General features: G+C 50.0%; 1 protein-coding gene and 1 long non-coding RNA gene across 2 annotated transcripts in view; one reads left to right on the forward strand and one right to left on the reverse strand.

The window, feature by feature from the left end:
* Positions 1-442: 442 nt before the first annotated feature.
* On the forward strand, positions 443-15,291 carry LOC126061530 (uncharacterized). Its single transcript, XR_007513822.1, has 4 exons — positions 443-716; positions 10,953-11,238; positions 12,968-13,033; positions 13,280-15,291. It is a non-coding gene; the product is annotated as an uncharacterized LOC126061530 (long non-coding RNA).
* A 4,677-nt stretch (positions 15,292-19,968) lies between these two features.
* Positions 19,969-25,749, reverse strand: part of CACNA1S (calcium voltage-gated channel subunit alpha1 S) — a 90,042-nt gene continuing 84,261 nt past the window's right edge. Inside the window, exons 39-44 of the mRNA XM_049858100.1 lie at positions 24,717-24,845; positions 23,681-23,931; positions 21,874-21,959; positions 21,093-21,184; positions 20,693-20,836; positions 19,969-20,547 (exon numbers count right to left, since the gene is read on the reverse strand). Coding sequence (XP_049714057.1) covers positions 20,296-20,547; positions 20,693-20,836; positions 21,093-21,184; positions 21,874-21,959; positions 23,681-23,931; positions 24,717-24,845 — 954 coding nt within the window. The 3' untranslated portion in view covers positions 19,969-20,295. The remainder of the gene's footprint in view (positions 20,548-20,692; positions 20,837-21,092; positions 21,185-21,873; positions 21,960-23,680; positions 23,932-24,716; positions 24,846-25,749) is intronic.

Genomic DNA, 25,749 nt, shown 5'->3' on the forward strand with positions numbered 1-25,749 from the left:
AATGCCCGAGGCTGCGGCTGCGGGAGGCGGGGACGCGGGCACTGCTGGCAGAGGCTACCGCTGCGGCTGGAGGTGACATGCTCGCGGGGGGCGAAGGGGCTCACCGGCGGCTGGGGGCAGCCCCCCGGGGCTGTGCCCGCGCGTCCCCTCGAGCCATTGGGCGGCGGCGCGGAGCTTGCTGACAGCCGGCGGCGCGACCCGCCGCTCCCCACGGCGCTGCACACGCGCGCACACACCTCCCACCCTCGCGGCCACCTCCCGCCGCAGCGCGAACAAAGGGGGCGGGGGCCGGCCTGGCCCAGGCTCCGCCTCCGAGCCCGCTCTGGGCCCGCCCCGTCGCGGAGCCACCAATCGAGGCCCGAACGAGCAGCAGGGGCGGCCCTTGAGCCTTTAAAGGGACCTCTTGGCTCAAGGCCATCCGGTTGCGTGGGGGGCGGGCGGTGTTGGAGGGCTGGGGGTTGGGTGCGAGACCCTGACTGCACCGGAGCCTCGCCCCTGGAGTGGCAGGATTTCAGCCTCGATGGGACCCTCATTTCGTAAATGAGGAAACAGATGCATGGAGTGAAACTACCCAAGGTCTCGCAGCGAGTTGGTGGCTGAGCGTGGGTAAGGACCGAGGTCTCCGCTACGGAGCGCTACGCTTGAAAGCATCCCACAGCGATTAGCCGGCTATATTTTAAAAGCGCCTTGAAAGCTTCCCTCCTGCGTTTATTCCAGTGAGTTCGCCACCCTTTATTGAAGTGGAGTTCTTGCTAGCGTGTAACTAAAATGTTCCCCGCACCATCACTGCCATCCTGCAGCACTTTAAAGCTCATCTCTTGGCTGATTTTTGGTCAGACTAGTTTGTCCACGTTGGCCTCCTTTCTCCCACTCCTAACCCAGGCTGGCCCCTCCCTTCTGCTGGACCACGGTCCCCATTGACCTTTATGACCTGCACATGACCCCATTGGCCTGGCTCACACTAGGCTTGTTGTGGCAGTAGGGGGCAGAGGGTCAGTATGGGAGGCCTGAGGTGCCCCCAGAGAGGAGGGAACAAAAGGGGCACTCAGCTCCCGGCACCTGGGTAGAGGCTAGGCGGTGAAGTGGGTGAGGAGGAGGAGGAGTGCAGCTGCCTGCAGGAATGGGGTATAAAGGATGAGGGGGGACGTTTAACACAGGGCATTGCGGAGGAGCCCTGTGCTGCGGGAATTCACAATTCCCTGTCGTTATCCACCGCCCCTCCCTGAGTCCTGACTCCCTCCCTGCCCCTCAACGCCGACATTGGGGCCATTCACTGGGCCCTTCACCAGCTGCCCTCCCTTCCCTCACTTCACCCAGCTCTCTCTCCTGGAAAGGGCCCAAGAGGAGGACCCAGCTGTAGCTCCAGATGTGGACAGAGCTCTGGGGGAGCAAAGGGGAGGGGAGGAAGGGGAGTCTGACTCCAGGCCTCTTGCATCACCCTCAGATGATGAAACTGAGTCTGAGATTTTGCAACGGTGTGGGTTAGGGTCTGAGGTGCACCTGTTGGTGCTATCCTTCTCTTTCACTTTCCCCTCGCCCCCATGGATAACTGCTAGGCCCAGTAGCCCAGATCCCTCTTAAGGTCAGACCAAAACCAAAGATCATTTCAAGGGCAAATTGACACTCTTCCCTCTACCCCCACCCTGATAGCAACAGAAGGAGCACCTGACAGCAGTGCCCCCAGAGCAGGGAGGGGTGTGTGTGTGTGTGTGTGTGTGTGTGTGTGTGTGTGTGCGCGTGTGCCCAACGGAATCGCCCTCCCCTGGGTCCAGTGGTTCGCCCCTATGGGGCAGGGGGCCAGCAGAATGTTGAGGTTTCAGATCCTGGACATACACTCCCCACCTTCCAGCCAAAATCAGAGCTGGTGAGGAGACTACCATTTATGGGAAACCCACCACAAACAAGATACTTTACATGCATATTCTCATTTTATCCTCATAACTTGTGAGCTAGGCTTTGTTATTGTTTTTTAGTTTTGCAGATGGGGAAACCGGGTCTCACCCAGCATAGAAATAACAGACACAGGATTTGAACTCATGTGTCTGATTCCCAATTTCCCATATCACCTCCAAGCAACTGCCCAGAGAAGGGAGCAGGGCTGGCCCAGCTTTTCCTCCAGGCTCAGTGAAGTCCAGGTTCAGGGCCTCAGGACTTCAGCTACCCCAGCCACCTCAGCGTCTCCTCCCTGGGCCACCTGGGAGCAGCAGGGCAGACTGGTGTCCAGACCCTGACGCCTGGATTCGGCTGCACAGAGGTGAGGAGGTAACTGGGCACTGAGGTCAGATGGGGATCCAGGTGGTGGAAAAGAGGCTTAAGCCACAGCTTGGGAAGATTTAGGTAAGACAGTCAGAGGAAGCCTAGGACGATCCCGACCCACTTCAGGTCTCTGTCGAGCTTCAACACAGCCACTGCCTCCTCTTTGGTTTTTTCCCCCCCACCGTCCTACCCCCTCTGCCTCCTCCCAGCTGCTCTTCCTCTTTCCTTCCCTCCTTCCCAACCCCTGAAATTTCTCAGGATCAGCTGCCTAATCTATATGTCTCTTACCCACCCCCAACCCTTTCCTCTACCTGACAGAAACAGGCTAACACACACACACACATACACACGTACACGCACTCACTCACTCCCAGGTAGGTTGGCCCTGACCCCCTAAGTGGACTGGAGTGTGAGACCCAAGCTCATGCCCTGAGATAAAGCCCTTCCCCCAGGCATCTTGGGGCTTCCATCATTTCTCCTGACTGGAGCTGTGGGCGTCTGGGCAGATGGAAACCTGGGGGAGGTGCACAGGGGCCCTCCCCAAGGCAGGAAGCTCCCACGCTACTGCAGTTAAAATACTCCAGCAGTGACTTAGGCAGCCATCTGGCCCGTATCGCTCAGGCTTGGCCCAGCTCTCAACAGCAACCCTATAGTAACAAAACACCTAAAAGATACCTGTGGTTGTTAGCTGCCTGTGGAGTCAATTCTGACTCATGGCAATCCCATGTGTGCTGATTAGAACTGCTCCTTAGGCTTTTCAAGGTTGTGACATTTTGGAAGCAGATTGCCAGGACTGCTTTTGAGGTACCTCTGGATGGGTTCGAACCGTCAACCTTTCGGTTCGTAGTCAAGCACTTAACTGTGCCCACATGGGGACCTTTTAAGGAGCCCTGCTGGCACAACAACTAAGCACTTGGCTGCTAACCAAAAGGTTGGTGGTTTTGAACTTACCCAGCAGCTCCACAGGAGAAAGACCAGGCGATCTGCTCATGTAAATATTAACCGATAAAAAAAAAAAATCTGTTGCCACTGAGTTGATTCTGACTCATAGCGACCCTACAAGAGTAGAGCTGTCCCATAGGGTTTCCAAGGAGTAGTTGGTGGATTCAAACTGCCGACCTTTTGGTTAAAGAAGCCCTGGTGGTATAATGGTTAAATGCTTGGCTGCTAACAGAAAGGTTGGCTGTTTGAACCCACCCAGCAGCTCCTCAGAAGAAAGACCTGGCAATCTGCTTCCCTAAAGATTACAGCCAAGAAAACCCTGTGGGGCAGTTCTACTGTGTCACATAGGGTTGCTATGAGTCAAAGTTGACTTGATGGCACCTAACAATAACAGGGACCTTTTAAAGATAACTGTAGGTCCTAGAAATATCTCCAAAGGTGGCCTGGACTTGAGCCCTGTTCCTTTTGTCTTCCTTAGGGCTAGAACTAGGCATTAGAATTTACAAAAACTTTCTGAGTGTTGACCTAAAGTTCTGGAGTGGAAGGCACAGAGTCCTGGGCCTCCAGTCCTAGCTCCCAGCCATACCCCTGCAGCTGCGCGTGGTTCTCTGAGAGAACAGGCACTAGCCTGTCCTGCTGACAGATGGTCCAGCTGTACCCTCCAGCGCCCACCTGTAGACAGAGCCCCGTTCTGCCCAGCAGCAGGAACTCAGAACCCCAGAGGGGGCCTATTGGGGCACAGACTCAGGAGATCTTAACTCAGACACAGGCTTAGCCTGACTTCCTTTGTTACAGGAGGGGACAGACTTAGCCACAGAGGAAACCAGAGTTTGTTATAAATAGCAAGGAAGAGAGAGAACTGTTGTGAATTACAAACATCTCATCAGTCTTAAAAAACTATTTTTAGTTGCAAATGTTGATGGGGGTTTAATTAATACTCCTTGTAACCTCAAACATGGGATCTTTACCCAAATTCTTGCAAAAAGACCTGACTTAATGGTCTGACTGAGACTAAAAGGTCCCTGGTGGTCATGGCCCCCAGACCTTCTGTTGGCCCAGGACAGGAACCATTCCCAAAGCCAACTCTTCAGACAGGGATTGGACTGGACAATGGGGTAGAAAAAGATGCTGGTGAGGAGTGAGCTTCTTGGATCAAGTAGACACTTGAGACTATGCTGGTCAGAAGCTGGCAGGATGGACACAAAAAGAGAGAATGGAGGGAAGGAGTGGGCTGTCTCATTAGGGGAAGAGCAATTAGGAGTATATAGCAAGGTATGTATAAATTTTTGTATGAGAGACTGACTTATTTGTAAACTTTCACTTAAAGCACAATAAAAATTAAAAAAAAACATGGGATCTTTATTCACTCTTTTACTTTGCAATGCTTTCTAAGACAGTATTAGGTCCAAAGGCAACAGCAAGTGTGAGCAATTCTCAACATCCCAGAATGCTAGAGTTGGAAGGAGCCATAAGATCAACAAGTCTGATTCCTTGGTTTTCAGGTGAAGAGATGGAGGCGCAGAGAAGTAAAGGTACCTGTGCAAGGTTGCACAGTAAGCTGGGGATGAGCAGTGACTAAAAGCATGGCCCCCATACTCCCAGAATGGGGCAGTCTCCACAATAGCACAATAGGACCTAAAAACATCCCTCCAGCTAAACATCTGAGGTTGAGCTGTAGATGAGCTTATGATCTGGATAAAAGTTAGGTCTGAACAGAGCAAAAGAAGCCCAGAAGCTGAAACATGGTCTCCTGAGTCACAGGGATCTGGGTTCAAAACCCAGCTCTGCCATTTACTAGCTCTGTAACCCTGGGCAAGTTAAGTAACCACTCAGTTCCCTTATCTCAAAAATGAGGATCACACCCTCCTCACCACAAGGCTATTATGAGGTTGGAATGAGGTAACCTGGGTCAAGCACCCAGCACAGTGCTTGGCGCATTGTAGGTACACCATAGATGCTAATTTCCTTCACATTTCCCTTGGATCCTTTACTCTTCCACTGGGTCCTTACCCTCTAACTGGACAGAAGAATGGATTTGTCATACAGAAGTCCATTGATGGATAGGAAGTCTTAGGGATGGCAATGGGTGAGACTAGGAGGTAGGGAAGGAGGTTTGCCTGGCCCAAGTGGTCAGCGTCATATTCAGGGAGGTGCGAGGAGGCAGATTTCCAGAGAGGTGTTCATCCTCTGCTGGCCACTCAGTGGTGGGGCCTTGGGAGCCAGGTAAGTGTTTGCAGAGGCTGGAGGGAGCCTTGGCATGCTGGACCCCCATTGTATATAAATATCTCTGGTCCCAACCACCCTGAAAGGGAATGTAAAGTTTACTATACTCAGCCCATTTTATTATACTCACTGTGCTGAGGGGTTTACAGACGATTTTTCACTTAATCGGCACCACGATCTGTGAGGTAAGAACTGTTATTATCCCCTTTTTGAAGAATTGGAAATGGGCTCATAAGTCACTTGGCTAGTGTGGTAGTCATTAGTGCTGTTCACCAACTATTTCCAGCTCTCGGCCTTCTGGCACAAGGTAGGACTGCATGCCCTCATTCCCCTTTGTTGTTAGGTTTGGGCATGTGACTTCCTTTGACCAATGAAATGCAGGCAGAACTTGTTAGTCGTAGCCATGTGACTCACTTTGACCAATGAAATGTGGGCAGAACTGACATGTGCCTTCTCTGGGCGGAAAGTTTAAGAGCCAGTGGGTGACTTATGGCCTTCTCTTCCCACTGCTCTTGTGAGTGTTTTGAGATGAAGTCTCTGTCTACTGAGTCCTTGAATGACTAAGTTTTGTAGAGCCCACTGCACCCTGCCAACCCATGTTGTTCAGGAAGGGTAAATGAGAAATAAACGTGTATTGTGTTAAACCACCAAAATTATGGGTTTGCATGTTACCATGTCTCTTAGTTATCTAGTGCTGCCATAACAGAAATACCACAAGTGGATGGCTTTAACAAACAGAAATTTATTCTCTCACAGATTAGGATGCTAGAAGTTTGAATTCAGGGAGCCAGCTTGAGGGGAAGGCTTTCTCTCTCTATTGTTTTGGGGGAAAGTCCTTATCATCAATATTCCCTTGGTCTAGGAGCTTCTCAGTGCAGGGACCCTGGGTCCAAAGGACACGCTGTGCTCCTGGCTCTAGTTCGTTGGTGGTATGAGGTCCTTCTCCTCTCTGCTCCATTCTCACTTTTATATCTCAAAAAAGATTGACTCAAGATACTACTTAATCCTGAAGATTGAGCCCTGCCTCATTAACATAACTTGCCTCTAATCCTGCCTCACTGATATCATACAGGTTAGGGTTTACAACACAGAGGATAATTACATCAGATAGCAAAATAGTGGTCAACCACCCAATACTAGGAATCGTGGCCTAACCAAGTTGATACACATTTTTGGGGGATACAATTCAATCCATAACACCGTGGCATAATCTAATCTGCCCTGATGTGACTAATGAGGGAAGAGCCTGAATTTGGAGTCCTGATCTGTGTAAAAATGCCAAGGTGCCCGAGTGCTTTTAATACTCTACCCTGCCTGCCTACCTGAGACAACAGAGCCCTTTCTAGGTTCTAGTCTCTAGGGCTACCTGGAGCCCTATGGGGCAGGTAGAGGGGGGCAAGTAGCCTCTCTACCCTACACCTATCCCTACCTCCCATGCCATCTGATAAGAAAAGCATATCTGGGAGGTGGAGAGCTATAGTCTAGGGAAGGAGGCAGTGTGTATATACATGCACACACACACACGCCAGTATTTGACCATGCTTTTGCCAGGTTGTTCAGGTCACTGAGTCCTGGGGACTGACTGGATGAGAAAGCCTTTATATTAACCATTGGGGAGCTCAGAGTCTTCTGGTCCCTGTGCTGAGCTTCCCTCAGGAGTTCTCAGGGCCACCCTATGAAGTAGCTAGACAAACTCCAAGGGCCTTTCTCTGCCACTGCCCATCACCTGCCTAAGAACAGCCTCAGAGTTGGCTATCAGGACACACTGGGTTAACCCCTGACTTGAAAATTTACCCTACTGAAGCCACTCTTCCGTGGGGGCTGATTTCCTCCTCCGTGAGACAGAGCCACTACAAAGGTTAGGAAGCCCATCGTGCGTTGTATAGGTCTCCTCAGAGGCACATGCTACCATTGCTGAACATTGTGCTGGGCATGGTGCTCAGTGCTTCAGACACATACTCCTGTGCCATCTTCACGGCAGTCCCAGGAAGTAGGATCAAGTATTATCCATATCGAGCAAATGAGGATGGCAAGAGTTGTACAAGGTTACATCGCAAGTGGTGGAGCAGGGAGCAAACCTAAGCTGTCCAATTTTCCTGTTTCATCCTGTGTCAAATTACAATAAAGCAAAAAGATGGTTCTGGGCCTTGGCAGCTGCTGAGCTAAGAAAGTGAACAAAATGCCCTAAGAGGTCACCTGCCGTGTGTGTCCAGACAAGCGGTTGTACAGCAGTGTGCACAGCAGCTTGTCATCACCTTAAACTGGAAACAACCCAAATGCCCATCAATAGGTGAACGGATAAAGAAGCTGTAGTGTATGATACACTGCAACGGTGTTCAGCAACGAAGAAGAATGAACTATCGATATATGAGACAGCATATATGAATCTCAGAATAATTGTGCTGAGTGAAAAAAGGCAGACAAAAGAGAGCACATGCTGGATATTTCATTAAAAATGCAAAGTAATCTATAATGTCAGAAAGCAGGTCAGTAGTTGCCTGGGACAGGGTGGGAGGGGCAAAAGGGATTACAGGGGATCATGCAGAAACTTTTGGGTGGTAGATATGTCTATTATGTTGATGGTGGTGATGCTTCCATGGGTGTATACATCTGTCAATATTTACTAGGCTGTATTGGAAACCCTGGTGGCATAGTGATTAAGAGCTACAGCTGCTAACCAAAAGGTCGGCAGTTCAAATTCACCAGGCGATCCTTGGAAACCTTATGGGGCAGTTCTCTTCTGTCCTATAGGGTCACTGTGAGTCGGAATCAACTCGACAGCAATGGGTACAGCCAGAACGCTCCTTAGAATGGCAAGACTGCATCTTACATACTTTGGACATGTTGTCAGGAGGGATTAGTCCCTGGAGAAGGACATCATGCTTGGCAGAGTACAGGGTCAGTGGGAAAGAGGAAGACCCTCAACGAGGTGGATTGACCCAGTGGCTGCAACAATGGGCTCAAGCATAACAACAGTTGTGAGGATGGCGCAGGACCAGGCAGTATTTTGGTCTGTGATACAGACTCGATGGCACCTAACAACACAACAACAACATGGGAGAAGGATGTGGCAGCCTTGGCATAACATAGGTCATAAAGAAAATGTTCTATATTCTGCTTTGGTGAGCAGCATCTGGGGTCTTACAAGCTTGTGAGCAGCCATCTAAGATACTCCACTGGCCTTATCCCATTGGGGGCAAGACAGAATGAAGAAAACTGGAGACACGAGAGAAAGATTAGTCCAAAGGGCTAACGGACCTCAAGTACCACAGCCTCCACGAGACTAAGTCCAGCACAACTAGATGGTGCCTGGCTACCACCACTGACTGCTCTGACAGAGATCACAATAGAGGGTCCTGGATAGAGCTGGAGAGAAATGTAGAACAAAATTCTAACTCACAAAGACCAGGCTTACTGCTCTGACAGAGACTGGAGAAACCCTGAGAGTATGGCCCCCAGACACCCTTTTAGCTCAGTAATGAAGTCACTCCTGAGGTTCACCCTTCAGCCAAAGATTGTTGTTGTTGTTGTTAGGTGCCGTCGAGTTGGTTCTGACTCATCGTGACCCTGTGTACCACAGAACAAAACACTGCCCGGTCCTGCGCCATCCTCACGATCATTGTTATGCCTGAGCCCATTGTTGCAGCCACTGGGTCAATCCATCTCGTTGAAGGTCTTCCTTTTTTCTGCTGACCCTGTACTTCACCAAGCATGATGTCCTTCTCCAGGGACTGATCCCTCCTGACATATCCATAAGTATGTAAGATGCAGTCTTGCCATCCTTGCTTCTAAGGAACATTCTGGTTGTACTTCTTCCATGACAGATTTGTTCGTTCTTTTGGCAGTCCATGCTATATTCAATATTCTTTGCCAACACCAGCATTCAAAGGTGTCAGTTATTCTTCGGTCTTCCTAATTCATTGTCCAGCTTTCACATCCATATGATGGGATTGAAAATACCAGGGCTTGGGTCAGGTGCACCTTGTCCTTCAAGGTGGCATCTTTGCTTTTCAACACTTTGAAGAGGTCCTCTGCAGCAGATTAGACAGACCCATAAAAAAAATGAGAAGAAAAAAAAAAAGATTACAGCCTTGGAAACCCTATGGGGCAGTTCTGCTCTGTTCTACAGCGTCACTGTGAGTAGGAATCATGGGCAACAGGCATGGGGGTACACTTTATAGATGTACAATTTATTGTATATTAATTATACCTCAATAAAGCCGTTAAAAAAAAAAAAAAGCCACTTGCTCCAGCTTCCCATTTGCCCAAACAGGTGTAGAATAGGCTGGTTGCTGGGACGGTTGATGGAGTTCTGGCCCTGAAAGCAGTTCTGTCCTCTTCTCTGCTTGCTGAGGGTTCCCAGTCCTCATCCCAGGTGGAGGACCGGTACCAGTTTGCCATCAAGTCGCCTCAGACTCATGGCGACCCCTGTGTGTCACAGGAGAACTGTGCTTCACAGGGTTTTCCATGGCTGATTTTTTGGAAGTAGGTCACCAGGCCTTTCTTCTGAGGCACCTCTGGGGGGACGCAAACCTCCAACCTTTTGGTGAGCATCGAGCTTATTAACCATTTGCACCACACAGGGACTAGATGGTGGAGGGTGGAAGGGAATTAGAGGATCACAAAGAGGGGAAGGTAAGCATAAAAATGGAGAAGAGGACCCCAGAGAGGAGAGAGCCCTGGAGCTGGGAGAACCAGAGGAGAGAGGAAAACAAAGAGGTGCAGCGACAGGCCTGGGGACAAAGAGAGAGGAGGGAAGGGAGGACAGGAAGCCCTCTGCAGGCTGGGGGATGAGAAGGCAGCCTCCAAACCGTCCTAGCCAGGGCCCCAGAGGACACTCCCTTCCTGCATCAGATGCCACCCTTGTAAGCCCCTTCTCTTTGATTAAGTTAACAAATAACCCTCCCACCCTGCCTGGAAGCTATTGATTTTCAGTCCCCGAGGAGACATCGTTTCCTTGGATTTTAATAGATATTTGCCTCAGCTAGACCCTGCAAACTGCCAGTGAATGAGCATTTAACACTTAAAAAGACAGGGGGAGAGCTGGGGGTTACAGGACACACAAAATTAACCTCTCAAGTGCCAGCTAGCCGGCAATGCCACCAGATGGAGGCCTTTAGGGGGCAGTTTTTTTTAATGAATGCCAGCACCCAGGCAGTGTGTGCACTGAGTATCACGGGGCAGTTTTAGGAGAATTCAAAGGCCCTTCTGACAACAACAGCCTGTATTGACCTGAGGTGAAATAATTTCTTGAAAAGTTCATCTGTGTCCTCCCACCTCCCTGCCCCCCTGACGCTTGTATGAGCAGACAGGGGCGTCAGCTTTGCCTTGAGGAGAAGTAGGATGGATCTAGTGAAGGTGCAAAGCGAAGTATACAAAGGACTTTTTTTTTTTCTCTGTAACTTCCAAACTAGGTTGGAGGACCCAAAAGGAAGCCAGGGCAGAGTTTAAGCCATAACTGAAATTAGAAGGAACCCATAGGGAGAGGCCCATCCTCTGTCTCCTATCTCCCTCTCCCCCACCTACCACAGATTCGTGAGGATCCCTTGGATCGGCAGAAGGAAGGTGGTGGGCCCAGGCTGCAAGACGTAAGGACCAGACTTGAGGTGTCCTGGAAAGAGGAGGGTTGGTCCTGGAGAGACAGTGAGCCTCTGACAGTGGCTGGCAGCTGGGCCCACCTGTGCAGACCACTCCTCGTTGCCATGGGTGAGCCTCCATTTGACCCTGAGAGGAGACTGAGCGGGTCTCGGTCATGACAGATGCCGAAAGTCCCCCATCAGTGGCCGCCTGCGTGTGGCCCAGAAGCCATCTGCTTTGGTAAGCCCCCATCCAACCTCTTTTGTGTGGTCAGGACACATATAAACCATCCCCAAACAAAAGATGGGGTCCCTCAAGATTAGTACCGTTCCTGAAGCTAACTCTTCAAACAGGGATTGGACTGGACTATAAGACAGAAAATGATACTGGTGAGGAATGAGCTTCTTGGCTTAGGTAGACACAGGAGACTATGTGGGCAGTACCTGTCTGGAGGTAAGATGAGAAGGCAGAGGGGACAGGAGCCGGCTGAATGGTCACAGGGAATACAGAGTGGAGAGGAGTGTGCTGTCTCATTAGGGGGAGAGCAGCTAGGATTACATATAGCAAGGTGTATATAAATTTTTGTAGGAGAGACTGACTTGATTTGTAAACTTTTGCTTAAAGCATTAAAAAAAAAAAAAAAAGAAAGAAATAGTGTCTGATCCCACTTACGTGAATTATCTAGAATAGGCAAATGTGTAGAGACCACGGTGGTTACCGGCAGTGGGAGGGAGGGAGAAAGGAGGACTCATTGCTTAGGGGCATTGAGTTTCTGTTAATGGCGGTGAAATAAATTGGAAATGAATAGTGGGTGTATAACATGATGAGCATAACCAATGTCACTGAACTGTCATGTAAAAAATGTTGAATTGGCAAATATTTTGTTATATATATTTTTACCACAATAAAACAATTAAAAAAAAAAAAGATAGGGGCCTTGCTCCCCAGAGGGGCAGTGGAGGTACTTGGTTGGCACTAGACAGTGGGGAGACCTGCCCTCATTTTATTAGGTTAAAATAAAAAATTGCTATTTCGTAGATCAAAAACAATACAATATTGGCAATTTCAAATGCTTCGACCTAATATAAATTATTCAGTACTTTGCCTGATACACTGTTTTGGTCACCTTCCCTCCCTCTTTTCTCCCTCTTTCCTCCCTTCGTTCCTCCCTCCCTCCTCATTTCTTCCCTTCCTTCCTTCTTTCCTTCCTTTCTTCCTCCCTTTCTTCTGTCCTCCCTCCCTTCCGTTTCTTCTTCCCTTCCCTTCTTCCCTTCTTCCTTCCCTCCCTCCCTCCCCCCTCCCTCTCTCCCTTCCTTCCTTCCTTGCTGGGGATACAAAGTTAAAAAAGACTCAATTCCCACCCTTGAGAAACTGCAGTATACTAGGGAGAAATGAACCGGAAACCCATAATTATGATAAAAAAAAAAATGATACAGTGTAATAAATGCCATAATTAAAGTTTTCAACTGCTATCAGAGCACTAAGGAAAAAGCAACTAACCTAAATTTGTCAGAAAGGGTGATGTCGGGCTTCCGTCTTGAGTCTGACTCTGTCAGAGTCTAGCTAGCGAGGGCGGTCTCCTTCCATCTGGAAGGCCTGTCCCCCTCACTAGCCAGACTCTGCCAGGTGGAAGGATGAGGTGTTTTCCAAGTGCAGAAAGGCTGTAGATGGAGGCATGAGAGAGCCTGGCCTGTGAGAAGAGGGAGTTGTAGAGTGTGGTTGGCTGGTGTGAGGCAGGCTGTGCAAAGCGTCTTCAGCCAGATTGGTAGATGTGGAAGGGTGGGTAGGTTGTGATGTGATCCTTACAATAATGCAGGAAGTAAGCATCTCAAGAACAGTGTCCAGGCTCCTGTTAAGACACCTGGGTTCCCCACTTCTTGGCCAAGTGACCCTGGGTAATTCACTTAGCCCCTCTGACCCTCAGTTTCCTCATCACCAAATGAGATTAACAGGAATACTTCTTTTATAGGTGGTATTGCAAAGATTAAATAAGATATTGAAGGCAAGAAACTTAATGAATCAGGCTTGATAAATGGTAGGTATTATTGTTCTTTTTGATTATTGTTCTGGAATCCTTGGGTTACACAAACCCCTAACAGCTACTAATCGAAAGGTTCGAGTCCATCCAGAGGCACCTTGGAAGAAAGGCCTGGCAATCTCCTGAAAAATCAGCCACTGAAAACCCTATGGGACACAGTTCTACTCTGACACACAGGGGGTTGCCAGGAGTCAGGGTTGACCGGATGGCAACTAGTTACTGGTTCTTATTATTGTTCTACAGGTGAGGAAACCAAGGGACAGAGGCTCTGTTAAACGAGCATACAAGGAGAAATGGGAGCAGGTTTTCTCCAAGAACAAGGTTTCATTTCTTGCAGTACCTGGCACATTTCACTGTAGCCTTTCTGAAGCCTGGATGGAGGGCTCTGGCTCCTCTCCCTGACTCAGTGATATTGGGTATGCATTTCTCTTTCCTTCTCTGGGTCTTGGTCTTCTACCTGATCACCATGTAATCTCCACTTCTGTTCTTTTGATTTTAAACAAACACCAGTCAGTTCTCCCTCCTCTGAACCCTCTGAGTCCCAGTGCCTGTCCCATCAAAGTACTGCGTTTTCGATTGGTATTCAACACCAAAACCTAAACCCACTGTCAGTCAATTCAGACTCATAGTGACCCTAAAGGACAGAGTAGAACTGCCCCATAGGGTTGCCAAGGCTATAAATATTTATGGAAGCTGACTGCCATATCTTTCTACCATATTTTTCGACTGGCGGGTCGAATCGCTGACCTCTCAGCTAGCAGCCAAGTGCTTAACCACTAAGCCGCCAGGGCTCCTTATTCAATAGCAGAATTATTATTTTGCCAATGGATTTATGGCTGTTACTTTTTTAAATGCCTCTGCACCTTGGTCTCCTCAACTGAATTTTAAGTTCATTTTAGGGACACAGTTGCGTGATAAAGGAGAAAGAACTGATGGACAGGGAAAGCTTGGGGACGAATCCTAGCTCTGCCACTTACCAGCTCTGGGATCTGGCCCCTCAGCAGCCTCATCAGTACAATGGAACTAGTAAGATGCATGGGGTGGGGGTGGGGGTCACCTGCACTATAAACTGTCAACCCCAAGACAGCTGTGACATGTTACCGGATCAGATGCTAGAAGGACCCTGTGAAATAAGGGCTGGGGGTCAAGGTCAACTCCAGGGTGGCAGTGCCTTCTATAGTGGTCTGCAGCAGGAGCTGGACTGATGACCCCAGCTGTCGGTGAGAGCTGTTGAGCCCATAAGAGGACTGGGCTTGATACCAAGGTGCGTGGGCAGAGTGTCACTCCTCCTGGTTTCCACTAAAAGGCCCGGGTGTCTCCCTGAGGGCAGTCTCCTTCCATCTTGAAGACCTGGCCCCCTTACTAGCCAGACCCTGACAGAATTAAAGCAGTAACTTCTTACCAAGTTCTGGCAAACCAAGCTCTGTCACATCTGTACCTTCCAACAACCCCAGAAGTAGGAATTACCCTCCTATTTACAGATGAAGGAGCAGAGGCTTAAGAGGGTTATGTAAACTGCTCAACATCATGGAGCGTGGAGGTAGGGGATGGAATTCAGATCCAAAAACATCTGGCTCACTTACAGAGAGTAGCTGTAGCCTCCTTTAAGAATCCCAGGAGAAGCAACTCAGCAGAAGTGACCCAGCCCCATCCAGAGCAGAGGCTGGGAAGGCACCAGGGCAGTCAGGAGCTCCTTCCACTCTGAGGAGGCACTGGAGCTGAGCCCTGCCTCCTGGCCTTTCCAAGGATGTGCCATCTGGGCTCTGTCCCTCCCAGAGGGGTGGGCTCCCCTCATCCCCAGCCCCAGCATGCTGCTTTGTGCTAACCCGCTCTTGCCAGCCACATCCCCACCCCTTCTGGCAGATCCCCCACCCAGCAGCTGGGCCCCAATTCTGCAGGGAGCTGGCAGGAGAAGACAGAGACCATCAGAGTCAGACACTGTCCCTGGCCAGTACCCCCAGGCGACGGAAGGTGGTCCCACTGTCTGTCAGATGGTCCTGCTGAGAGGACTCCTGAGGCCCCCCACTGCCACCCCTGAATCCTCACCCTTTCATAGTTTGTTTATTTTTAGGCTTTATCTGAGAAGCATGGCAGCCTTATCCATTATTTCAAGAGAAGCTGGGGTAGAGGTAGGATTTTGCACATCCTGATGAATTAGAACACTGTATATATTGCAAGGGAGGAATGGGGTTCAGTGGTAGAATTCTCACATTCCACACAAGAGACCCAGGTTCGATTCCCAGCCAGTGCACCTCATGCGCAGCCGCCACTCGTCTGTCAGTGGAGGCTTGTAGGTTGCTATGATGCTGAACTGAACAGGTTTCAGCGAAGCTTCCAGACTAAGATTATGAGGATGGCGCAAGATCGAGCAGCGCTTCTTTCCTTTGTGCATGGGGTCACCATGAGTTGGGGACTGACTCAACGGCAGCTAACAACATATGTTGCAAAAACCTGCCTGAACTGTTCAGAAGAGTCAAGTGCTAGTAGAGAGAGAAGTTTCTCAGGGTCTGTGTGTACGTACCTGTCAGTCAATCTAGGAGTGACAGCATAAATTTGATAAATAGTATGCTTATTAAAGGAGCCCTGGTGGTGTAGTGGTTAAGAGCTTGGCTGCTAACCATAAAGGTCGGCAGTTCAAATCCACCAGCCGCCACTCCTTGGAAACCCTATGGGGGCAGTTCTGCTCTGTCCTATAGGGTTGCTATGAGTCAGAACTGATTTTTTTTTTTTTTTTATTAACAACAACAACATAACAACTCATTAAGGAAGTGGAATTTGATGCAAAATGGCCTGGGTTTGGGTCCCGCCTTGGCCCTCCTTCCAGCTGTGTGGCCTTAGGCAAGTTATTTATTCTTCTGTGCCATTTTGCAAAAGGAGGATGATAATACCTCCTTCTTATGTTAAGGGGATTAAATAAATGAATGTATGCAAAACACTTAGACCAGGGCCTGCCATGCAGTTAGTATTCTGTACCTGTTAGGTATTCATATAAGATGCCAGTACCTTTCTATAAATAAAAATGCCCTTTTAAGCAATATTACAGCTTATGCAGTACTTTTACATATATGCCCCATTATTGAATCTTTCTGCCACCTTATGAGGTGGATTATTTTATCTCCCCTTAGAGATAAGTCCATTGAGTTGGAGACAGGTTAGGTGGCTGTGACTGCCTGAGTTGGGCCACTCTCTGTCATGAGGGAGCTGTGACGTGGTGTCCAGCTGGTCTGCCCTCCGTAGCCAGAGGGCCCCATTCCTGCCTCCCTGAGCACAGACAGAGTGAAGGCAGGAGCCCGAGGCTGCGAGGTCCACTGGGTCGTGAGGGGATGAACCTACTGAGGACAGGGTCCGTGGCCTCTTAGCTGGTCTGTCCTGCATTTACTGGTTGTTGTTGTGTGCCCTTGAGTCGATTCCAACTCCTAGCGACCCAATATGAAAAACTAGAACGGCCCCATAGGGTTTTCTTGGCTGTCATCTCTACAGAAGAAGATCGCCAGATCTTTCTCCCACAGAGCCACTTGGTGGGTCTGAACCACCAACCTTTCTGTTAGCAGCCCAGAGTGTCACTGTTGCACCACCAGGGCTCCTTTGGTGGCTCCTTCTGTTTATTTAACGAGCAGTTTCTGAACTGCCAGTCTACACAGCAAAGTGCTCAGCTCTGTGCAGGGAAAAAACCGTAAGCATGGCAGACATGGCTTCCATGCTGCTTGAATGTGACTGGGATAAGAATGAACAGGCAGTCAATACAGTTATGACACCTGGGGCTGTAACCTGGGAAACACAGCCTGCTGTATTTCTGGGCCAGACAACAAACGGTTTGGAGAAAGCTTTCTGTAGGAAGTAATATCAAAGCTGGGATGTGAAGGATGACTAGATGGCGGGTAAGCAGAGGTTCAGGAAGAAGGGAGAGCAGCTCCTTCAGGCTGGGGTGAGGGGCGGGAGGCGGGTGGGGGAAGCGAGGCAGGAGATGCATGTCGGGGCCAGATCTAGAAGAGGTTCATAAGCCGAGGCAAGGAGTTTGCACAACATTCTGAGGGCAATGGGGGTACCTTGGTGGGTTTTAAGCAAGAGGATAAGCAGATCAGTTTTTCCTTCTAGAAAGATAAGAGACCAGTTGGGAAGAAGAAGAGACAGGATCTGGAAGACCAGTTCAGAGGCCTTGCGAGAGATGAGGCCTGAGATGATGATTGAATGGACCAGGAAAGTGACTGTGGAAATGAAAAGAAATAGTTAGGAGGGTGACTCTCTGGGGCTTTGTGAGGGTATGGTGGGAGGGAGAGGTACGAGTCCAGGAGGATATGCAGACTTCTGGTTTGAACAAAGAGTCAGCTTCCTTGACATCAGCAACACCAGAGGAGTAGCTGGGTTGAGGGAAAAGATAATGTGGTCAGATTTGTAGAAGGCAAGCTGTAGGCACAAGTGGGAGACGTATGTGGGGTCGTCTGGGAGCAATAGGACTCAGAGATCTGGAGTTTAGGAGAGGTTTGGACTAGAAGTAAGGATTTGGGAACGATCAATACATAGATGTAATTAAAGTATGACAGTGAGTGAGATCACCCAGGAAGAGTTGCCGTGTGAGAAGAAAGGGTCAAGGAGACAGAACCTTGAGGAGCACCTCACCTGAAAGGTAGGTGGGCCAAGGGAGAACACACAAGGAGGCTTCAAGTTGGAGCACATGAGAGGTAACAGGAAATTCAGGAGATCCAAGGGGTGCAGGTATTACAGGAAAAAGGGTTGAATAAATTGTAACTAATGCTTCCTAGAAGTCACATAAGATAAGGACTTCAAGGATTCTGTGGGATTCACAACAAAGTTGTTAGAGATACGGGAGATCATGGTTTCAGAGAAAGGGTGGGGCCAAAGGCAGACTGCATGGGAAAGCAGAAATAGAAAGGTAGACAAGGAGACCACCCAAGGAAGAAGGTTGGTTTCCTGAATGCAAAGAGATGTAGATAGATAGAGAAATAGATGATAGATAGATAGAGACAGGTGATAAATACATAGATACATGGGTTATAGACAGACAGATGATAGGACAGCTGCTGCAAGGTCATGGGTGGTTAAGATGGAAGCACCTTGAACGTGTTTACACACAGAAGGAGCCAGTAGAGAGGGAAGAAGAAGGGATAATGGCTGGGATAGAATCTGAGGAGGTCACAGGAGGAGAGGCCCAGCTTCCATGAAGTCAAAAGGGAGGGAGGGAGCGTGAGAGTGGAAGCAGGTAAGTTCATCAGCTAAGGGAGGGTCCTTCTGGTAACTTCCCTTTCTCTGTGAAGGAGGAAGCAAAGCTCTTGCTAAGGGGTGGAAGGGGGCAAGGCACGGTGTTGAAAGGAGAGTTGAAATAGCTGCAATGACCTTGGATCCAAGGCAACTTCTGCCCAACTGAGACTGGTGACCGTGGATTTACAGGGCAGAGAGTGAGTCTCCCTGAGCTGGGGGCTGGCAGCCCAGGGCAGGCCAAGGAAGCCTGGCTGTGGATTTGCCAGGAAGCAGCATTGGAGGCCAGAATGGTTACCACAGAAACGGCCCTGGGCAGGCATTTGGCGAACGCTTACTCAATGAATGAACAGTGAGAAGAGGAAAAAGTATCCAGTGAAGGGGACTTGGAGGGCCCAGGGCAGAGTCCTCCCTTTGCTCTCCCTGGCTGTGCAACCACAGGCATATCACTTCATCTCTCTGTGCTGCCCCTTCTTCATCTTTAAAATAGAATATATACCTACTGGGCAAGGTTGTAGTGGGAATTAAATGGATATTGTATGTGAACGTGCTTTGTAAATTAAATGTGTTGAGACTCCTGGCATAAGAGAACTAGGTGGCTGGCACATAGGAGGTGCTTGGTAAATAGTAGCCACTGTGACTAATCATTACTCATGTGGATAAGAGAACCATGAAGACTGTAGATCTTTAATATCCAAGGCCACAAGTGTGCAGTGAGGGCTCTGGGGACCTGAATAGGCCAGTGAGACCAGTCACAGCTAAGTGAAGGTTGGCTGTGGTGTGACCTGGGTATGGGGCTACTGCTTCTAAGGCAGCCAGTCTGCTATGGATTGAACTGTGTCCCCACAAAAAAGATATGTTGAAGTCCTAACCCCTAACCCCTGTACCTGTGAATGTGACCCTATTTTGAATAAGGTCTTTGAAGATGTTATCAGTTAACATGAGGTCATACTGGAGTAGACCCACTGCCATCGAGTTGAGTTGATTCTGACTCATAGCAACCCCACAGGACACAGTAGAACAGCCCCATCAGGTTTTCAAGGCTGTAATCTTTATGGCTGCAGACTGCCACATCTTTCTCCCACAAAGCACCTGGTGGGTTCAAACCACCGAGCCTTTCTGTTAGCAGTTGAGCCTGTAACAATTCTGCCACCAGGGCTCCTTATACTGGAGTAGGGTGGCTCCTAATTCTGTATGACTGGTGTCCTTATGAAAGATGAGAAGATACACAGAGACAGGGAGACAGAGGAAGGACACCATGTGACACTGCAGCTACATGCCAACGAATACCTGGAGCTACCAGAAGCCAGGAGAGAGGCATGGAACAGATCCTCTCTCAGAGCCTCAGAAGGAATCAACACGGCCAGCACTCTGATGCTGGACTCCCAGGCTCCAGAATTGTGAGGCATGAAATTTCTGATAAGCTACCTGGTTTGTGGTATCATCACGGTAGCCCTAGGAAACCAAACACAGTCTTTCCTGGGGCTCCTCAGCCTCAGCCAGTGGAACCAGCCATGTTCTTACAGGAGGATCCACACTCTCTACAACGGCCCCTCTCTGCCCCAGCACAGAATAAGAATCAGAGGGCCCCTCTGTCCTTCTCCTAGGTCCCGGCTCCCAAGCCCATGGGCAGGGCTCCGGGGGAAGGGAACTGGGGAGGTGGTGGTGGCGGGGGGTGGGGGGGGGATGAAGTGGGCCCAAGAAAGGAGACATGCGGATGCCAGGTGCCAGTGTCAGGCCTGGAGACTTTAATATACTGCTGTTAAGAGTGGTTTGATGCCAGACAGACAATGGCACTGACCAGGCCTCTTTGAACAACCAAGGAAGCTCCATCCAATCATGACTCTTGCAGGTAAGGGGAAAGACCCATCAATCTACTTCCTCCTGACTTTATGGAGGTGGTTCCTGACCGCCCCTACTCAGCCCATCCATCTAGCTGCTGAGAGGAAGGGAGGCTGACATGGAGGGGTAACCCTTCTCCATTCCAGCCCCAGCTCCCCCACTGGTCATTCAGTTCCAAGCCCGTGTGGATGCTGTGCCAGCCTTCACAGCCTGGGAGGAATAAGGCTCTCCTGGGAGCCCTGATGCAGGTTGAGGCTGCCCAGGGAGGGGCTGTGGCTCAGGCATCGCAGGGCACTGGCCATGCCCTCTGGGGACTCTCGTCCTTTCAGTAGTTCTGCTGCTGCCACCTCTACTTCCTCTGGTTCCATCTGGCAGGCATCTGCCAGGGCCTGGCCTGTTCCCACGACAAAGCCAGCATCAGCCGCCAAGGTGTTCAGGCCCCCTCGAACCAGAGCCTGTAGGGAGGAGGGAAGGCTAAGTGTGGTCTTCTGGGGAGCCACCTCTGGGGCCTGCCTCACTGCCCCTGCCCTCTCTCAGTTCCAGGCTATCACAGGGTCACCCCTCAAAACCACCCACTGCTCTGTCCCAGCCCCACCTAACCTCTTGGATCAGCAGGGCAGTAGCTGGAGCTGGGCACCCAGAAATACTCTTCTCGGTCCTACCCCTGTCGGGTGTTTCCTCCTGCAGGGACCCTGGGGTGGAGCTCTCCCTCTCCTCAGGGATGGGACACTCTGTCCCAGGGCGCTGTTCAAATGTACAAAAGCAAAGACACCATCAGGGACACTGGAGGTCACTAGGATCCAGCAGAACCCCCCACCCCACCCCCACCATCAGAAAGAGCCTCAGCCAAGACCCATACAGAAACGGGACGGCCCAGGAATCCAGTCCCTTCTGTTATTGATGGGCATATTGGTGCCATCCTTTCCCTGCCATAGCCCTGCTCCCAGTATCAGGCCAAGGCTCCGAATGGTGTTTCCTCCTGGGTCTCTTCCCGTCTTACCTGGCAGGGGACAGGACGTGCCTGGCCTCTAGGCATTACCCTCTGGGTCAGCTTTTCCTTCAGCTTCTCCACACAGGATTTGCTTTGAGGCCCTGTCGGGGAGGTGGTGAAAGGCTAAGAATTGCTGCTGACTCTTGCCAGGAGCCCAGCTTGGCCAGCCAGCCAGATTTGTCAGCCTACTGAGCTCTTTGGGGTGTGGGAGGCAGGAACATCACCCCCACCCAGCACCCCCATTCCAGTTGCCCCCTTATGGGTTTGGGAGGGGAGATCAGGGCCAGAGTCTAGTGAAGCTGTTTTCCAGTGTGTCCATGTATGTGTGCACACGAGAGCACGTGCATGCGTGTGTGTGTTGGGAAGCAGGGGAAGTACCCATACTCCAGCACCCTCAGGCTCCTACACAGCGGCCTGGAACCTACTAGGAGACTGCCAGAGTATCTGATGAAGGGACCCAGGGCTGAGGTGTAAGGCGTTCAGGGGCTGCCCTTCCAGGACCCTTCTGGAGCCAGGATGCCTGACCCAGAGGGAGAGACTCCTGTGTTGGGGTCCGAGGTGGGGTGAGTTTCCAGGCAGGCCTGTGGAGGGCTCTTTTGCACAGGTTTTTCTCTCCCACTTCACTTAGCCACCTAGATGGCACACTTCACCTCTGCCTGGGTGACCGGCTGGCACTGACAGCCTCCCATTCTGGGTGTCCAGGTAGTTCTCAGGCAGTAAGGAACAAGCAGGGCTTCTCAGGCCTCATTGGAAGAAGGCTCAGCTTCTCAGGTGCACAGAAGGGACTGACCTGGGGCCCGGTGGGGTTGTCCAAGGGCTCCTTCTCTGGCTGCAAGCACCTCTCTCTCTCCAGGGAACTCCCTTTCATAGTGAACGCTGAAATAGAAGCAAGCCAGGTGAACCAAAGCAGGCTGCTGGTTCTCCTGCCATCCCTACCCCTCTGCAGCCCCAAACCTCCTTTTCCCCCGGGTTCTGGACCATCGTAGTAAAGAGCAGAGTGGCTGCTCCTACCACTGGCCAGGCCACACTTTACACCCCAGCCAGCCTTGATGCTCTGAGGGGAATATGCCAAATATTCTCGCCTCTACTCCTCTGTTCAAGTGGTCCCTTCTGTCTGCGATGCCTTTCCCACTGCTTTGTTCACATTTGTTCATCTTTCAAGGCCCAGCTCCAACCTCACATCCTTCAGGACACTGGTTCTCAATCTCTGCTGCTCCTTAACTGGGGAGCTTAAAAGACTAATGGTGGCTGGGTCCCACTCCCAAAGTTTGTGGTGAGGCCGGCTACCAGGATTTTTGAAAGCCCTCTAAATGTGCAGCCAAGGATGAGAACTGTTGATTAATTTATTCTAGATTTCCCCAGCCCAAGGTGATCAACGAGCCCTCTGCACTCTCAGGACACTCTCCGACCAGAGGCCACATCCCCCAAGAAGACTACAACCTCCTTTGGGGCAAGGCCCAGATCTGATGTGTCTATATCTCCACAGCACTTAGCACCATGGTGACCCAAGGCTGCATGCTCTCTTCAAGGCTTGCTGGCTGGATTCAAGGGATCTCTTGACTGGAAAGAGGGTACAGGCAGCCCTGGCCATGGGAAGTAGCTGCTTACCTGACTTCTGTCCTGTCTGCCCATTCCTGAGGGCCTGGGACTCAGTGCTTCCAGGACAGAGACCTACAATCACCTGGCCCCCAGGACTAGAGCAGAAACTGCTTAGAACCAGCCCATAGACTATGATTGCTGAGAATTTCTCTTCTTCCTCCTGCTGTCTTTATGACACATGTGTAATCACAGATTACATTTAGAGGTAGTCTACAGCCCCAGAGTCGGTGAGCGTGGAGCAACCTAGAGCAGTGGAATCTCCCTGGAACCCAAACTCAGCAACAATTGAACCTTACTGTCCACAGTTTTCTGTAGTATGGGCTGCTGATGAAGTCCTCCTCCTCCTATGCAGCCTGTTCAATACGTCTCAGATCCTGGACCTGCTGTCCAACCCACTGCCCTGGAGTCAATTCTGACTTACAGAGACCCTATAGGTCAGAGTAGAACTGCCCCCATAGGCTGTATATGTAAATCGGAAACCCTGGTGGCGTAGTGGTTAAGTGCTACGGCTGCTAACCAGAAGGTTGGCAGTTCGAATCCGCCAGGCACTCCTTGGAAACTATGGGGCAGTTCTACCCTGTCCTATAGGGTCGCTATTGACTCGAGGGTACTGGGTTTTTTATATGTAAATCTTCACAGAAGCAGACTGCTACATCTGTCTCCTGCGGAACGCCTGGTGAGTTCGAATCACCAACCTTGTGGTTAGCAGCTGAGCGCTTTAACCACTGCGCCACCAGGGTTCCTGGACCTGCTGTAGTTAAAGAACCAACCAACATTGGGTCCAATGCTGACATGAGGCTGCCCCCTTCTGGTCAAAGCAGTCTCTGCAGCCCAGGCCTGCCTCTTGGCATTAAGGTGGAGGATGGATGGATTCCAAAGGGAAAAAGGGCAAGTGTAGGACACTCTACAAATTTCAAAGAATATCTCCTTCCAAGCCAACTTTGGAGTTGCTAACCTTATCCTTCCAGTCCTATCCCGGTATCCCTAGACCCTGTTACCTGGAAAACACGTGGCTGTTGCTATGGTTGCTGTTGCCGCACGCAATGTTGGCGTTGGCATTGTTGGTATTGGCACGAGCAAGAGAGTTGGTACTTGGATCTTGAGGGAAGTCCTCCAAGAAGACAGGTGATTCCAGTTCTTCCATCTCTATCTCAGCAAACTGGAGGGGTCTCTGGTTGGCCATGACAGGGGGCAGGGAGTTGGTCCTTTCCAGGAAGTTGTCTACCTGGCCAAACAGGCCTCCTGTCCTCTAGAGTTAAGGAGGAGGGTGGAAGGATTGAGATCAGGGACTGGAGGATGAGGGTTGGGATGACGTTGCTGGGAACTATGGATGATAAAAACAAAAAAAATTTTTTTTTTTTTTGATACTGGGAGACAAATCCTTTAAAATCAGAGGAGAATGGACTGAGTGGTGAGTCCAGAAGGAGAAGACAGTCCCCACTATTACGGAGTTCTCAATTTGATGGGGTAGATACGACATTCCTGAGGAACCATATAGGAGACACAGACATACAGACGGGGAAATATGGTGTAGAGGAGAGAGCACTAAACGAGGAGCCTGGAAAACTGGGTTCTAGTTCCACCTCTGAAACTAACTTGCTAAGCGATAGTGGACATCTCCCATCAACTCTTTGGCCACTGTTTCTTCATGAATAACCTGAGAGTTTCAACTAGGTGGATACCGCGGTCCTACTAATTCTATAGTGTTCTGGGATGAGGCTGAGGTAAAAGGAAGCAGATGGAATATTTTGATAATGAAGGGTTTCCAGTAGATGGAATGTTGATCAGGGAATGGGAAAGGGAAGGACAGAGTTTGGCAAAAGAAGAGGCAAAGAGTATCTATTATATTTGATACCTTAAGTAGGTTGGGTCATCAGTTCTGAGTCCCAAGAGATGTGGGTGGTGAGGTGGAGAGGGGTGTCTTCAGCTCCCATGTCCCCATCCTGTATGACTGGACTCCCGGCCCTCCCTCTCTGCTGGATTTTGCTGCTCGCTGTCCCTACATCACTAGGGGTGGTCATGTCCCTCACTCACTCGGAATATCCCCTCCTCCATCGCAGCCTCCACCATGGCTCTCTCCAACTCCTCCTCAGCTGTCAGGTCTCCTGAGATGGTGCGGTGGATCTCAGGGGCTGCCTCTTCCTCAATGGTGCGAAGTCCAGCCTGGGGATGGAGAAGACACCCAGTTACCCCTCCAGTCCAGGAGAGGGGCCCAGAACCACTTCACACTGCCCCACTCTCATTTCTAATCCCTGCAACCAGGGACTCCCTGAAGCCCCAGCTCTGGCTCTCACTCTCCCTCCTGGCTCATTCAAGGTCCCAGGGCTCCAAGAGGCCACCAGGTCTTGCTCTAGCCTCTGGGCTAGTCCACACCATCATGGTTTCCAGGAACTCTTCTCTAGACTCCACGAGTGAGATTTCATACCTTCCCCAGGCCACCTGATTGAGAAATCTTGTTACTCAGTTCAGTGTTCTAGTCAAGCGACCTCTTTTGATTGCACATACTATTAATAAAATTTTTCTTTAATCTGACAATGGGCAATGGGACAAATCAAAATTGGTGCAAAACTGATAGTTTGCAATAAGAAGAACACAGCACCACTTCTGTAGCTTTCCTGTCCAAGATGCATATCCTATGTAGAGCATGAGGAAATATCAGACTATGTCAAGATGAGAGATACCCTGGCCTATAATCTTCCAAAGTGTCAAGATCATGAAAGTCAAGGAAAGATCCAGGAACTGTTCCCGATGGAAGAGACTAAAGAGACACGACAACTAAATGTAATGTGTGATTCATCAATGGGTCCTTTTTCTATAAATGAGATTCTTGGAGCCACTGATGAAACTTGATGGGGTCTGAGGATTAGGTGGTAGTCATTTATCATTGTTAATTTCCTGATATTGATGATTCTATTATGGTTGTAGAATGCCCTTGTTTGCAGGAACATACATTAAAGTGTTCTGGGTTGATGGAACATCATATTGGGAACTATTCTCAAATAGTTCTGAAAAAAAGGTTTGGTACTATACTTGCACTTTTATTTTTTTTAAGCATAAGATTGTTTCA

The sequence above is a fragment of the Elephas maximus genome, chromosome 18 (assembly GCF_024166365.1).
Source record: "Elephas maximus indicus isolate mEleMax1 chromosome 18, mEleMax1 primary haplotype, whole genome shotgun sequence".
NCBI classification, from domain to species: domain Eukaryota; kingdom Metazoa; phylum Chordata; class Mammalia; order Proboscidea; family Elephantidae; genus Elephas; species Elephas maximus.